Source organism: Dendropsophus ebraccatus, chromosome 5 (assembly GCF_027789765.1).
Source record: "Dendropsophus ebraccatus isolate aDenEbr1 chromosome 5, aDenEbr1.pat, whole genome shotgun sequence".
Lineage (NCBI taxonomy): Eukaryota > Metazoa > Chordata > Amphibia > Anura > Hylidae > Dendropsophus > Dendropsophus ebraccatus.
The window spans coordinates 61,868,029-61,881,095 of record NC_091458.1 but is presented as its reverse complement, the minus strand read 5'-3'; the positions used below and the strand labels follow the sequence as shown (position 1 = coordinate 61,881,095).

Below are 13,067 nucleotides of genomic sequence, written 5' to 3'. Positions count from 1 at the left end.
ATACAGACACTGAGATCAAGTCCCTTATTATTGACTGCAGCGGGATTATATTCATAGACATTGCTGGAGCTCGCCTATTTATTCAGGTCAGTCTATGATCGTTAAAGAATATATTATTCATTATATTTTATATAAGAAATTAAAATGTTTGGAACACTATTACCACTTTATGGTAAATGGTCAATCATTCTGATGTGGATTTAAATAATAGGTTATTTTCTGATGACCCGTCTCTTTCCCTCCCTCGCGCTAACAGCAGGATCTTTCTTGCCGCTATACATCTCACTAGCAAGCTACAGTACTTCCCCATAACCAGGGGACCACCTCATTACACTAAGAACGAAGCAGAGGAACCATAAAGGCTTAAAGTGTCATTGTCGTTATAATGCAAGTTGTAAATTACATTCATTATGTTATTTTTTTTTAGTTATGGTAAAAACGGCACTTCCTGTTTTCTGACTTTTGTTTTTTTCTTAAGTCAAGAAAGCAGGAAGTTCTGTGTTTCCCAGGCCATCAGGCTGGAATTCCTGTGTTTAGTCTGTTTTTTCAACCAACACAAGTCTAAAAATCTGTCTTCAGGAGTCTGGACCTAGATTTCTGGTAAGTTAAGCTTTGTTTTACAGCATAACCAAAAAAATAATGAATGTAAATTGCAAATTCGCGTTATTTCACATCTACGGATGATTTCGATTTTGAAAGTTATAACGACAGGTAGACTTTAAAGGAGTTTTCTCGGCCAAGGTAATGGAGAATAAGTCATCAATATCTGACTGGCCGGTATTGATACTCAGCACTACTGCCAATCAGCTGCTCTGCAGCACTAGGACGCCCGGGGCACGCAGTGAATAGAGCCATAAGCCTGGGCTCAGTATATTGTGTACTATTCAAACCAGGTTACTGCAGCTCATTTTACATTGAAGTGGCCTAGACAGCGCATTCACACATGATGTTTTCTAAGCATTTCCACCACTTGAGGTTATCTTAAGTAGTTCTCTTAAGCAAGGCTTGAGCGGGATGCTGGTTGTGTTGGGTTTGAGTAAGTGGCTCCAATGAGCCTGACAAGACATTTGAACTTACTCAGGTCTATCGTGATGTTACTTGCCTATCCCAAGGTTGTATAGTATACTTATGCTTATCTGACTGAGCCGACCGAACCCATTCCATTAGCTAGGTGGATAGTCTAGTTGGCAATACTGTTTGGGTCTGTTTACCATTGTCCCTTATTTCTATCTGTACACTGTTTTGTTGTTGATTATTTAGTTTATGTTGTTGCTTGTGAAGATTTGGGTTGCAATGGTCGATGTAAGAAGAATAACTATTTATACTTATTCTGGTGACCAACTTTTATGATACAAAATAATGTTTTGCTATTGTGGATCACTATATTATAATGCATGGGTTTCCAAACTCCGGCGCTCCAGCTGTTGCGAAACTACAACTCCCATCATGCCTGGACAGTTAAAGCTTTGGATTTGGCGTTCCAGGCATGATGGGAAATGTAGTTTTGCAACAGCTGGAGGGCCGCAATTTGGAGACCCATGTTATAATGTATATTGTTTTAGTGACAATCGCAGTGATATGAATAAGCAAAATGACTTGTGTTTTATGTCTTTTAGATGTGTGTTGAGTGTCAAAAGGCCGGTATGCACCTGCTCCTTGCAGGATGCAATGGTGAGCATTTACTCTCTTCTTATCCCTACCTTTCCATTAGTACATTATATAATATTATATTAGTATAAGAGAAATCAAGCATGACATCCCATTGTACCAAAGAGGACTATCAGTTGCCTGGTATTAATTATATGGCAACGCATATTGAACATGATACTCTTTATTGGCCTTAAATAGAAAATCCACAGCATATCTACCTCATGTTAACATACCCTGACAGTCATATTTAACCCCTTAAGGACAGAGCCTGAAATGGCCTTAATGACAGAGACAAATTTTATGAATATGACCAGTGTCACTTTAGTCATTAATAACTTCGGGATGCTTTTACCTATCCGGCTGATTCTGAGATTGTTTTCTCGTGACATATTGTACTTTACATTTCTGGTAAATTGGAGTCGATACTCATAACAAATCTTTATGAAAAAAACCCAAATAATGTGAAAAAATGTGAAAAAATGCATTTTTCCAACTTTGAAACTTCTTTGCGTATACAGAAAGTGGTTATACCACATAAATTATATATTAAATAGCATTAGCAACATGTCTACTTTATGTTGGCGGTATTTATTAAACTATCTTTCATTTTTTTTAGACGATAGGAAGCTTAAAACATTAGCAGCAAATTTCCAAATTTTCAGTAAAATTTCAAAATCAGATATTTTTAGGGACCTGTTCAGGTTTAAAGTGTATTTGAGGGGCCTGTATGTTAGAAAGCCCCACAAAGCACCCCATTTCAGAAACTGCACCCCCCAAACTCTGCAAAAGCACATCCAGAAAGTGTTTTAACCCTTTAGGGGAGTCACAGAAATAAAAGCCAAGTGTGTAAGGAATTTGAAAATTTTAATTTTCTGTGCAGAGATTTTATTGTAATCCAATATTTTTCATAATTATAAACCTATTACCAGAGAAATGCACCCCAATAATTATTGCCCCGTTTCTGCAGTTTATAGAAATACCCCATATGTGGCCCTATTGCGCTATTTGACGCAACCACAAGCCTCAGATATAAGGGAGCGCCTAGTGAATTTCAACGCCTCCGTTATATTTGGTCATTTTTAACTGTACCACTTCAGGTTGGCAGAGGCTCTGGGGTGTCAAAACCTAAAAAACACCCCTAAAGGGACACCATTTAGAAAACTACACCCCTCAAGGAATGTAACAAGGGGTGCGGTGAGCATCTGGACCCCACAGAAGCTTCACAGATTTTCCCAACAATATGGCGTGAAAAAAGAAAAATTTATTTTTTACACTAAAACGTTGTTCTAGCCTTCAATTTTTCATTTTCTTAAAGGGATAAGAGGCAAAAAAAAGACAAAAAATGTGTAGCGCAGTTTCTCCCGAGTACAGAAATACCCCACATGTGGCGATAGAGTGCCAAGGGGGCGCAGGACGAGCCTCCAAAGGGAAGGAGCGCCAATTGGCTTTTGGAAGCTGAATTTCACTGAAAAGGATTTCAAGGGCCATGTCGCATTTACAGAGCCCTCGTGCTGCCAAGACACTGGAAACCCCCCACAAGTGATTCCATTCTGGAAACTACACCCCTCAAAGAATCTAACAAGGGGTGCAGTGAGCATATGGACCCCACTGGTGACGGGCACAAATGTGGAACAATGTGACGTGAAAGGGAAAAATTTCATTTTTTCACTTTCATGGCACAAATGTGCCCGTCATCAAGGGGTCCATATCCTCACTGCACCCCTTGTTAGATTCCTTGAGGGGTGTAGTTTCCAGAATGGGGTCACTTGTGGGGGGTTTCCAGTGTTTTGGCAGCACGAGGGCTCTGTAAATGCGACATGGCGTTCATCATCCATTCTAGCCAAATCCAACCTCCAAAATCCAAATGGCGCTCCTTCCCTTCGGAGGCTTGCCCTGCGCCCACATGGCGCTTTATGTCCACATGTGGGGTATTTACGGACTCGGGGGAAATTGCTCTACACATATTGTGTGTTTTTTTCTCTTTTAACCCCTTGTGAAAATGATAAATTCAAGGCTAAACCAACATTATAGTGTAAAAAATGTAATATTTCATTTTCACGCCACATTGTTCCACATTTGTGCCCGTCACCAGTGGGGTCCATATGCTCACTACACCCCTTGTTACATTCCCTGAGGGGTGTAGTTTCCATAATGGGGTCACTTGTGGGGGGTTTCAACTGTCTTGGCAACACAGAGGCCTTTTGAATGCAACATGGCCCCTCGAAATCCATTCCATCCAAATCCAGCCTTCAAAAACGAAATGGTGCTCCTTCCCTTCGGAGGCTTACCCTGCACCCGCATGGCGCTTTATGTCCACATGTGGGGTATTTACGGACTCGGGGGAAATTGCGCTACACATTTTGTTTTTTTTCTCCTCTTTTAACCCCTTGTGAAAATGATATATTCAAGGCTAAACCAACATTATAGTGTAAAAAATGTAATATTTCATTTTCACGCCACATTGTTCCACATTTGTGTCCGTCACCAGTGGGGTCCATATGCTCACTACACCCCTTGTTACATTCCTTGAGGGGTGCAGTTTCCATAATGGGGTCACTTGTGGGGGGTTTCAACTGTCTTGGCAACACAGGGGCCTTTTGAATGCAACATGGCCCCTCGAAATCCATTCCATCCAAATCCAGCCTTCAAAAACCAAATGGCGCTTCTTCCCTTCGGAGGCTTACCCTGCACCCGCATGGCGCTTTATGTCCACATGTGGGGTATTTCCGTACTCAGGGGAAATTGCTCTACACATTAAATGTTTTTTTTTATCTTTTAACCCCTTGTGAAAATGAAAAAACATGACAAGATTAATGATTTAGAGTAAAAATTTTACAAAAATTACACTAAATGTTGGTCTAGCCTTGATTTTTTTCCATTTCCACAAGGGGTTAAAAAAGAAAATGAACACAAAACGTGTAGGGTAGTGTCCCCTGAGTACGAAAATACCCCACATGTGGACATAATGTGCCATATGGGCACAGGGCAAGTCACCAAAGGGACAGAGCGCCATTTAGAGGCTGGAATGGAGGATGGAGGCCATGTCGCAATTACAAAGCTCCTGTGCTGCCAGGACAGTAGAAACCCCCGACAAGTGACCCCATTCTGGAAACTACACCCCATAAGGAATCTAACAAGGGGTGCAGTGAGCATATGGACCCCACTGGTGACGGGCACTTACGTAGAACATGTGCCGAGAAAATAAAAAATACAATTTTTTTCATTTTCACGTCCCAAATGTGGCCGTCACCAGGGGGCCATATCCCCGCTGCCCCCCTTCTTAGATTCCTTATGGGGTGTAGTTTCCAGAATGGGGTCACTTGTGGGGGGTTTCTACTGTCCTGGCCGCACAGAGGCTTTGTAATTGCGACATGGCATCCTCTAATGGAAATGGCGGCCATACCTACTTAGCTGGGGAAAAGGGACAATTCTAATTTATTTGGGGGTATTAGGCCAATTATTGGTTTATAAGGTTGAAAATGACAGGTGTCCATCAAATTCAACCTGTGTTGATCCAGAGGAAGGCAAAAAACCCTCTTAAGGCAGACGACAGTAGCCTCATCACAGGGGAAAAATTCCTTCCCGACTCCATAATGGCGATCAAAATAATCCCTGGATCAACGTGACCCCTGAAATAGGAATAAGGGACAGAATTTAGATAATGTAGAACCCCAGTGACGTGTGGTGCGCCTTGAAGCGATCCAGTATGCAGAGGCCGGGGGGATCAGGACAGGCGTCACACTGGAAAATGTTGTCCTTCCTGATCCCCCTGTTACGCCACACTCTGCACTTCTTCTGGGGTCTCCCGTTCTCCAGTGTGGGGGACGTCACCTGGAAAATGTTGCCCTGGTGCGATACGGGGTCCTTCATATCCAGAAGCGCTGGGTCCGCTCCATGGCTGCTAAATATTAGGGCTCTATTACTGCTTCTGATATGTTCGGATCGTGCCGCAAGCTACAGGGCAGCGAGAGACCAGAGGAGGGGGCGCTGGTATAAAAGTTATCCCCGTGCAGGTGGTGACCTTTATCCAGCAGTGGGAAGATCAGTTCCCGGACGATCTTCCCACTAACTCCGAGGATGGGGGGGAGGGGGGCATCTGGGGGCTGGATTCGGGTGTCCCTTCCTACATACACTCTAAGGGTACATGCACACTGCGGAATCGCGACAGATAACCCTTCGTGCATTCCACAGCTGGCACCCACCGGCGGACTGATGCAGGCGCGCGTCTCCACACGTGTCATAGATTCCATTCTATGCACGGGCGGATTCCGCTCTCCGTCCAACGTGTTCATTCTTTGGATGGACGATGGAATCCGCCCGTGCATAGAATGGATTCTATGACACGGGTGGAGACACATGCCTGCATCAGTCCGCCGGCGGGTGCCAGCTGCGGAATGCACAAAGGGTTATCCTTCGCCATTCCGCAGTGTGCACGTACCCGAAATCTGTAAGTGTACCCTAAGGCACGCTCACAGAGTTTGTAGAATTTCACACCATACCGTCATCTCTTATTGGGACGGTACTGGCGGAAAAGATGTGTCTGGGGGGCAGCGTACGCTACGCTACCCCCAGATACGTCATTGGAGGATGAGGATGATGAGGATGAATGGAGGAACGAAGGACCCCCCATTCATCCTCACTGGCTGTTTCGGTGTCGGAGGTAATAATAACGTATCCCTCTGACGCCGAAAACACCCTGGGGGCCATCTTTATACGGGGATTGGTATATGGGGTATGTAGTGGTGTAGTGTCAAACTTTATTCAATGTAGTGTGGTGTAATGTAGTGTTTTTTACGTGTTTTTTTACAGTAAGTATAAAAAAAAAACCTACGCCAACAAAGGAGTTGCTGATAAATGCCGCACTTATGTGCGGCACTTATAAGCAGACCGTGGCAGTAGAATATAGAAAAAAAACACCCTACGCCAAAAAGGAGGAGTTGCTGATTAGCAGCGCACTTTCGTGCGATGCTGATCAACACTCAGCGGCGATAGGGTGCGGAAAATAGAAAAAAAAAAATTTGAAAAAAAAAAAAAAAAAATTTCTACATTTGAACATCCCTGTAGCTGCTGATAAGTGTATTACACATATCAGCCGCTAGAGGGCAGCAGAGCGCAAAATACGGAAAGAGCCGACGCTGGAGCCGAAAATAGCCGAGAGAAGCCGAACGTGACGTCACGGAAGAAGCCGAAGACCCGAACGAAGACGAGGATGCCGCGAACCCGGAAGACGCCGATCAGGAGCCCGGGACAGGTGAGTAATGTACAAATACCTGCTCTGGACCCCTCGGCTACCTAGCTGAGGGGTCCAGGGCAGGTATTTACTATATTGTGGGACTCTGATCGCCGTGCCACCGGCCCGATCGCCGTGAATGGCCGGCCGGTACCGGCCGGCCGTTCACGGCGATCGGGCCGGTGGCACGGCGATCACCATTACTTTTTACAGTAATGGCGGTCGGTGCCGTCCTCGGACAGCACCGACCGCCATTTTTTTCCGGGTCATCGGGTCGCCGATGACCCGGAAAGGTTCCGATCGCCGCTATTGGCTGATCTGAATTGTTCAGCCTATAGCGGCGATCGTAAGCACGGGGGGTGTTAACCACCCCCCGTGCCGTGAAGCTAAGATGGCCTGCTATGATTTATAGCAGGCCATCTTCCCCGACCGCTGTGTGTGAACACGCAGCGATCGGGGAAACATCGGGCGTAAATTTACGCCCTGATGCGCCAAGTACCAGGGCGCGAGGGCGTAAGTTTACGCCCGATGTCGTTAAGGGGTTAAGAACTACTGTGTTTCCCCGAAAATAAGTGTGTGTCTAATTTTTGCTCCCAAAGATGCGTTATGTCTTATTTTCAGGGGATGTCCTATATTTCCATGAAGAAGAATCAACACTTATTGTTGAACAAGAATTGTGAACATCTATTATATACTGTATAGTAGTTGTCATCACAAACCAGCATAACCAGATAAACCCAATCACCTCCCCCCTACCAGCTGGCCCTATTACACCAGATTATCTGACAGATTTTTTTTTTAAGCCAAAGCCAGGAATGGATTTGAAAAGGAGAAATCTCAGTCTTTCCATTATTACCTGTTTTCTATATCAAGTCCATTCCTGGCTTTGACATCTGTCAGATAATCTGCTGGTGTAATAGGGCCATTATGGTGCGTTTACACAGACAGATTTATCTGACAGTTCTTTGAAGCCAAAGCCAGGAACAGACTATAAACAGGGAAAAAGTCATAAAGGAAAGACTGAGATTTCTCCTCTTTTCAAATCCATTCCTGGCTTTGGCTTAAAAAAATCTGTCAGATAAATCTGTCTGTGTAAACGCACCATTACTCTCAGGGATGCCTTATTTTCAGGGGGATTGCCTTATTTTAAGCTATCTTGTAAATCCTGTACTATGCCTTATTTTCGGAGGATGTCTTATTTTGGGGGAAACGGGGTAGAAGCAATATAAAATTGTAAAAATAAAAAAAAATAAATAGGTGTGGTAGGTCACAAAAGGTCTGAAGGCATTTTCTTTGAAGTGGTTAATCGTTGGTTCTACTTCTACCAGTCTGACCACCATATTTGGGTTTGGTAGATACAAAGAGAGTATTTCCTTTGAGAATTATTATATATTATTACCCGAGTGCACTTTCACCAGCACTATATTATGGTATAGCAGAGAGGAGTATGTCATATGTAACAAACAGACGGGGTAGAGAAAGATAAGGGAACCCGGCACTACGGCTTTGATTTCTAGACACTGGGAACACGGGCTTTAAAGGTGCATAAATATGAGTGACATCGGTGGTGCTCTATATCATAAAACAGACTGTAGTAATAATCTCCGGTGAAGATATGAAGAGATATGGCACTCACTTTGGTGCCGAGTTCCCTTATCTTTCTCTACCCCGTCTATATGTTATGGAGTCTAACCTTTCTCAGGACTCAAAGCACATGGAGAGCGATTGGTGAGTGCCATATCTTCACCGGAGATTATTAGTATGTCATATGTTGCAATATTATTGGCTAGTTAATTCTAGTGTGTTTACTGCTGGCCAACAGACAGCTATAGTCCCACTCCCTGAAATGGGACGAATGAGAAAGAGCTGTGCACCATGGAGGGGACTCCAGGGAGGGAACTATCACCTTGTCACCACTGTGAGGGGTTAATCTATGCATGAGCAATTGGTGCCCTGTATTTTTATCTTTGTAAAAAAAAAATAAAAAAATTTGGGACTGTTCTTTTTCTTTTTAAGCTAAAGTGCTTAGAACATTGGTCTCTATTGGTATCATGGATCATCTCAGTGAACAGCAAGTCTTTGTAACTGTACATGATGCTGCGTGTTATGCCGAGCAAAATATGGTAAGGGATTTGTTAACATTTATGATAACTTTTCTTTATATGTTTTATGGAGACTAGAATTGTGGAGTCTAGACAAATTCTGTAACAGAGAGACAACTGTCACCTTCTAATGTGAACATGTAACTTAGCTCATTTTTAAAAAATAATTTTATTTTCCATATCTGGTGAAGTTTGGAAACTCTTGGATTTCTTTTACCATTAGAATAAAATTTGAGGGAGTACTACTTCACTATTATAAGACAAATTTTGGCAAAAGGGTGAATTATGCTTACCGATAATTTGGTTTTCTGTAGTCCACCATGACAGCGCACATGAGAGATTGTCTCCTAGGATCTAATAGGAACAGGAACACAGAGAAGTTAAAAGCCCCTCCCCCCTGCACCTTCCCAGTGATTTACAAATAAGTACTAGCCACCAGGAACAGATGCATAAACTAATTTATTGGAAAATAAAATCCAACAGAAAACAAGGGCAGGGTATTGATCGAGCTGTCATGGTGGACTACAGTAAACCGAATTATCGGTAAGCATAATTCACCCTTTACAGGGCGTCCACCATGACAGCCCACATGAGAGCAATACCAAATAAACATAAATTAGGGAGGGACCACCACCTGTAGGACTTTCTTACCAAAAGCTACAGCATTATTGGCCATTATATCTAATATATAATGCTTGAAGAAAGTATGCGGGCTCAACCAAGTGGCGCTCCGACATATTTGATCCAACGAAGCTGCTGATCTTTCTGCCCACGAGGTCGATACTGCTCTCATGGAGTGGGCCTTTAAGCCTGTAGGAACCGGATGACCCTGGATAGTGTAGGCTTATGTAATTGTTGTAGTTAGCCATCTGGCTATTGAGCTCTTTGAAGCTTTTTTCCCTTTATTGGGACCTTGAAATTGGAGCAGGATATTTGAGTACTTTCTCCAGTCCTTAGTGGCTTCCAAGTATTTGAGAAGAGAACGTTGAACATCCAAGGTGTGGTAGAGCTTTTCTTGTTCATTACGAGGGTTATGACAAAAAGCTGGTAAGATGACTTCCTGAAGACGGTGGAAGTCCGTGACCACCTTGGGAAGAAAAGAAGGTCTAATCTTAGGATCACTCTATCTTCCGTGATCGTCATATATGGTTCCCTCATAGTCAGAGCCTGGATCTCGCCTACCCTACGGGCAGAGGTGATCATTATTAAAAAGGCAGTTTTTAATGTGAGATGTTTAAGTGACGCCTCCTCAATAGGTTCAAAGGGCTTTTTGGTGAGACCTGTTAGAACCCAATTTAAGTTCCACGTAGGGGCCCTGACTGGATTTTTTGGCCTAATTCTAGCGACAGCCTTAAAGAAGCGTCTGACCCAGCGGTGTTCTGCCAGAGCCTGGTCTGATACTGCCCCCAAAGCTGCCACTTGTACCTTCAGGGTACTCTGTGACAGACCCTTCTCCAGTCCTTCCTGTAAGAAATCAAGGACTTCCGCCAGATTTTTAAGTAGATGTTAGAAGTAGTAGTTTTTCTACTGCTCTTTAGGGTAGCTATGACCCTATCAGAAAGGCCTTTCTGCTTCATGACGGACTCTTCAACATCCAGGCCGCAAGATGGAGGTTTTGTAGAGTCTCATGTTCCACTGGTCCCTGGTACAGCAGGTTCTCTAGATGTGGTAGAGGCCAAGGGTCTTCTATTGCTAGAGACTTTAGCAGAGAAAACCAACTTCTCTTTGGCCACATTGGGGCTATGAAGATCACCTTTGTTTGTTCTTCTCTTACCTTTAACAGTGCCCTCGTTATTAGTGGCAGTGGAGGGAAGGCATAAGCTAGTTGAAACCGCCAAGTCTGTGTCAGTGCGTCTACTGCCTCGGGCATGTCCCTTGGATTGAGTGAGTAGAATCGACTTGTCTTTGCGTTTAGCCGAGTCGCAAAGAGGTCGATTTCCTTGAGACCCTTGAGAAAGTCCCGAGCGGGGACGGAACGCGTGGGGTTCTGTGGACGTTGACACGAATCCTCTTTTTTGATGACATATACCTTGTTTTGGGCCTCTGGCCTTTCTATTTATCTTGCAGCCTTATTCTTGTACTTGTGTCTATTTCACTGCTCATTACTTACACCAGTGAGGATCCCCTATACCTTTATATCAGCTTGTCCTTGTACCGTGTTTATCATACACGGCACACTGTTGGATTTGTTTGTGTATTTTAAGTGTTTTTAACTTGTTTGTCCCACTTGCTTTTTGGTACCAATAAAATCTATTTTTGTTATACTCTATTTGATTCACCTTATTATATTCATTATTGGATGTGCCACCGATATATTTGGCATGCTTTGTTTGTGGGTTTGATTCGTGCTTTTCATGCCAATTCGGTTTAGGCACCCTAGAATAATTCAGTGTGCTGTTCTATTGATTATATCAATTTATGGGGTAGTGCCTTGTCCGTTTTTCTTAGTTTCAAGAGGTCGATTTCCGGCATCCCCCAAACCGATGTTATCTTCTGATACACTTGGGGGTTTAGGCACCATTCTCCTGGGTCCAGCGCTTTGTGACTTAGATAGTCTGCTAGATGGTTCTCTGAGCCTTTTAAGTGAACCGCTGAGATTGACAGGAGGTTCTCTCTGACCACCTGAGGATCCTGGCAGAGAGGGCCTGCAGAGCTCTGGTTCCTCCTTGTTTTTTTATGAAGGCTACTGCTATGACATTGTCTGAGTATACTCTGACGTAAGTGTTTGTCACTATCTCGCTGGATCCCTGAAGAGCTTCCCAGACTGCCCGAAGCTCTTTGTAATTGGATGACATTTCTTTCAGATGAGGGGGCCACTGACCCTGCTTGCTCTGTACATGCTCAACCCAGCCCCATGCACTGGCGTCCGTTGTTACTATCGACAACGGACTCTGGAACCAATGAACTCCTGTAACGCCTGGAGTAGTGGATCCACTGGACCGGCACCAGCGCTGGCACAAACCTCACCAGGGAGCGGAGTCTAAGGGGCCGCTGGTTTTCACCAGAGCCCGCCGCAAGGCGGGATGGACTTGCTGCGGCAGGCGACCCCCAGGTCGCTACCCCTGGCTTGGTTGCTGGTGACGGCAGGCGAGGCGTGGCAGGAGCAGTAGGCAGGAGATGGCACTGGCAAAGGTCTGCAGGTGAGAGCGCACGTGACAGGCTGAACGCAGGAACAGATGGAGTGACAGGGAAACAGGAACCAGGAACAGGGACTAGGGACCGGGTAACGGATAGGACTCAGGAACAGGGACTGGGACCAGGTAACAGATAGGACTCAGGAACAACAGGGGGCTGGGCCAAACGCTATGGGAAGCATGTAGAGGCTCCAACACTAAGGACAGGGCATGCTGGGATTTATAGGGGAGTGATTGGATGCAACTACCAATTAGGGGCGCACTGCCCCTTTAAATCTGAGACAGCCGGCGCGCGCGCGCCCTAGGAGGCGGGGACGCGCGCGCCGGCCGGCACAGCGGGAGACAGGAGCGTGGAGAGGTGAGGCGCCCCCCGGGGCCGAGGTGACAGCAGCGCCGGGTCCCCGACTATGGACACCGGCTGCTGCATAGGGCAGGTAGCGGTCGCGGCGGCGGCCCGGAACGCGGGACGCCGCCGCGGCCGTAACAGTACCCCCCCCCTTTGGCCTCCCCCTCTTTCTTGCCTGCAAATGGCACAGGAAGCCACAAAGTCTTTGACATCTTGGGATAGGCTGGGCCACCAGTAGTGGCGAGAGATCCGTTGGCCGGTCTTACGGACTCCCGGGTGCCCGGCCTCCAACGAGGAATGTCCCCAGTTCAAAATACCTCTTCGAAGCGCAGGGTGAACATGAGTCTTTCCGGGGGGTACTCTCTGAAGAGTGGAGGTGACGACTGGTACTAGGCGATCAGGCGGTATAACGTGGCAAGGGACCTTCTGTAAGTTCTTCCGGTGGTGAGAGGACACGACCTTAGTCTTGGGTACGGGGAGAGGGTACACCTCGGCAGAGAAGGCATCCGCCGAGTCTTGGTCTTCTGCCGGTAGGCCGGATAGAGGCTTGGCCGGGACAGGAAATGACAAAATACACTTGGTCTGAGGTGACTTGAGACACTGGT

General features: G+C 45.4%; 1 protein-coding gene across 1 annotated transcript in view; it reads left to right on the top strand.

The window, feature by feature from the left end:
* The window catches only part of LOC138793614 (solute carrier family 26 member 10-like), a 45,585-nt gene that overhangs the window by 24,593 nt on the left and 7,925 nt on the right, over positions 1 to 13,067 (top strand). Inside the window, exons 15-17 of the mRNA XM_069972262.1 lie at positions 7 to 86; positions 1,617 to 1,671; positions 8,897 to 9,003. Coding sequence (XP_069828363.1) covers positions 7 to 86; positions 1,617 to 1,671; positions 8,897 to 9,003 — 242 coding nt within the window. The remainder of the gene's footprint in view (positions 1 to 6; positions 87 to 1,616; positions 1,672 to 8,896; positions 9,004 to 13,067) is intronic.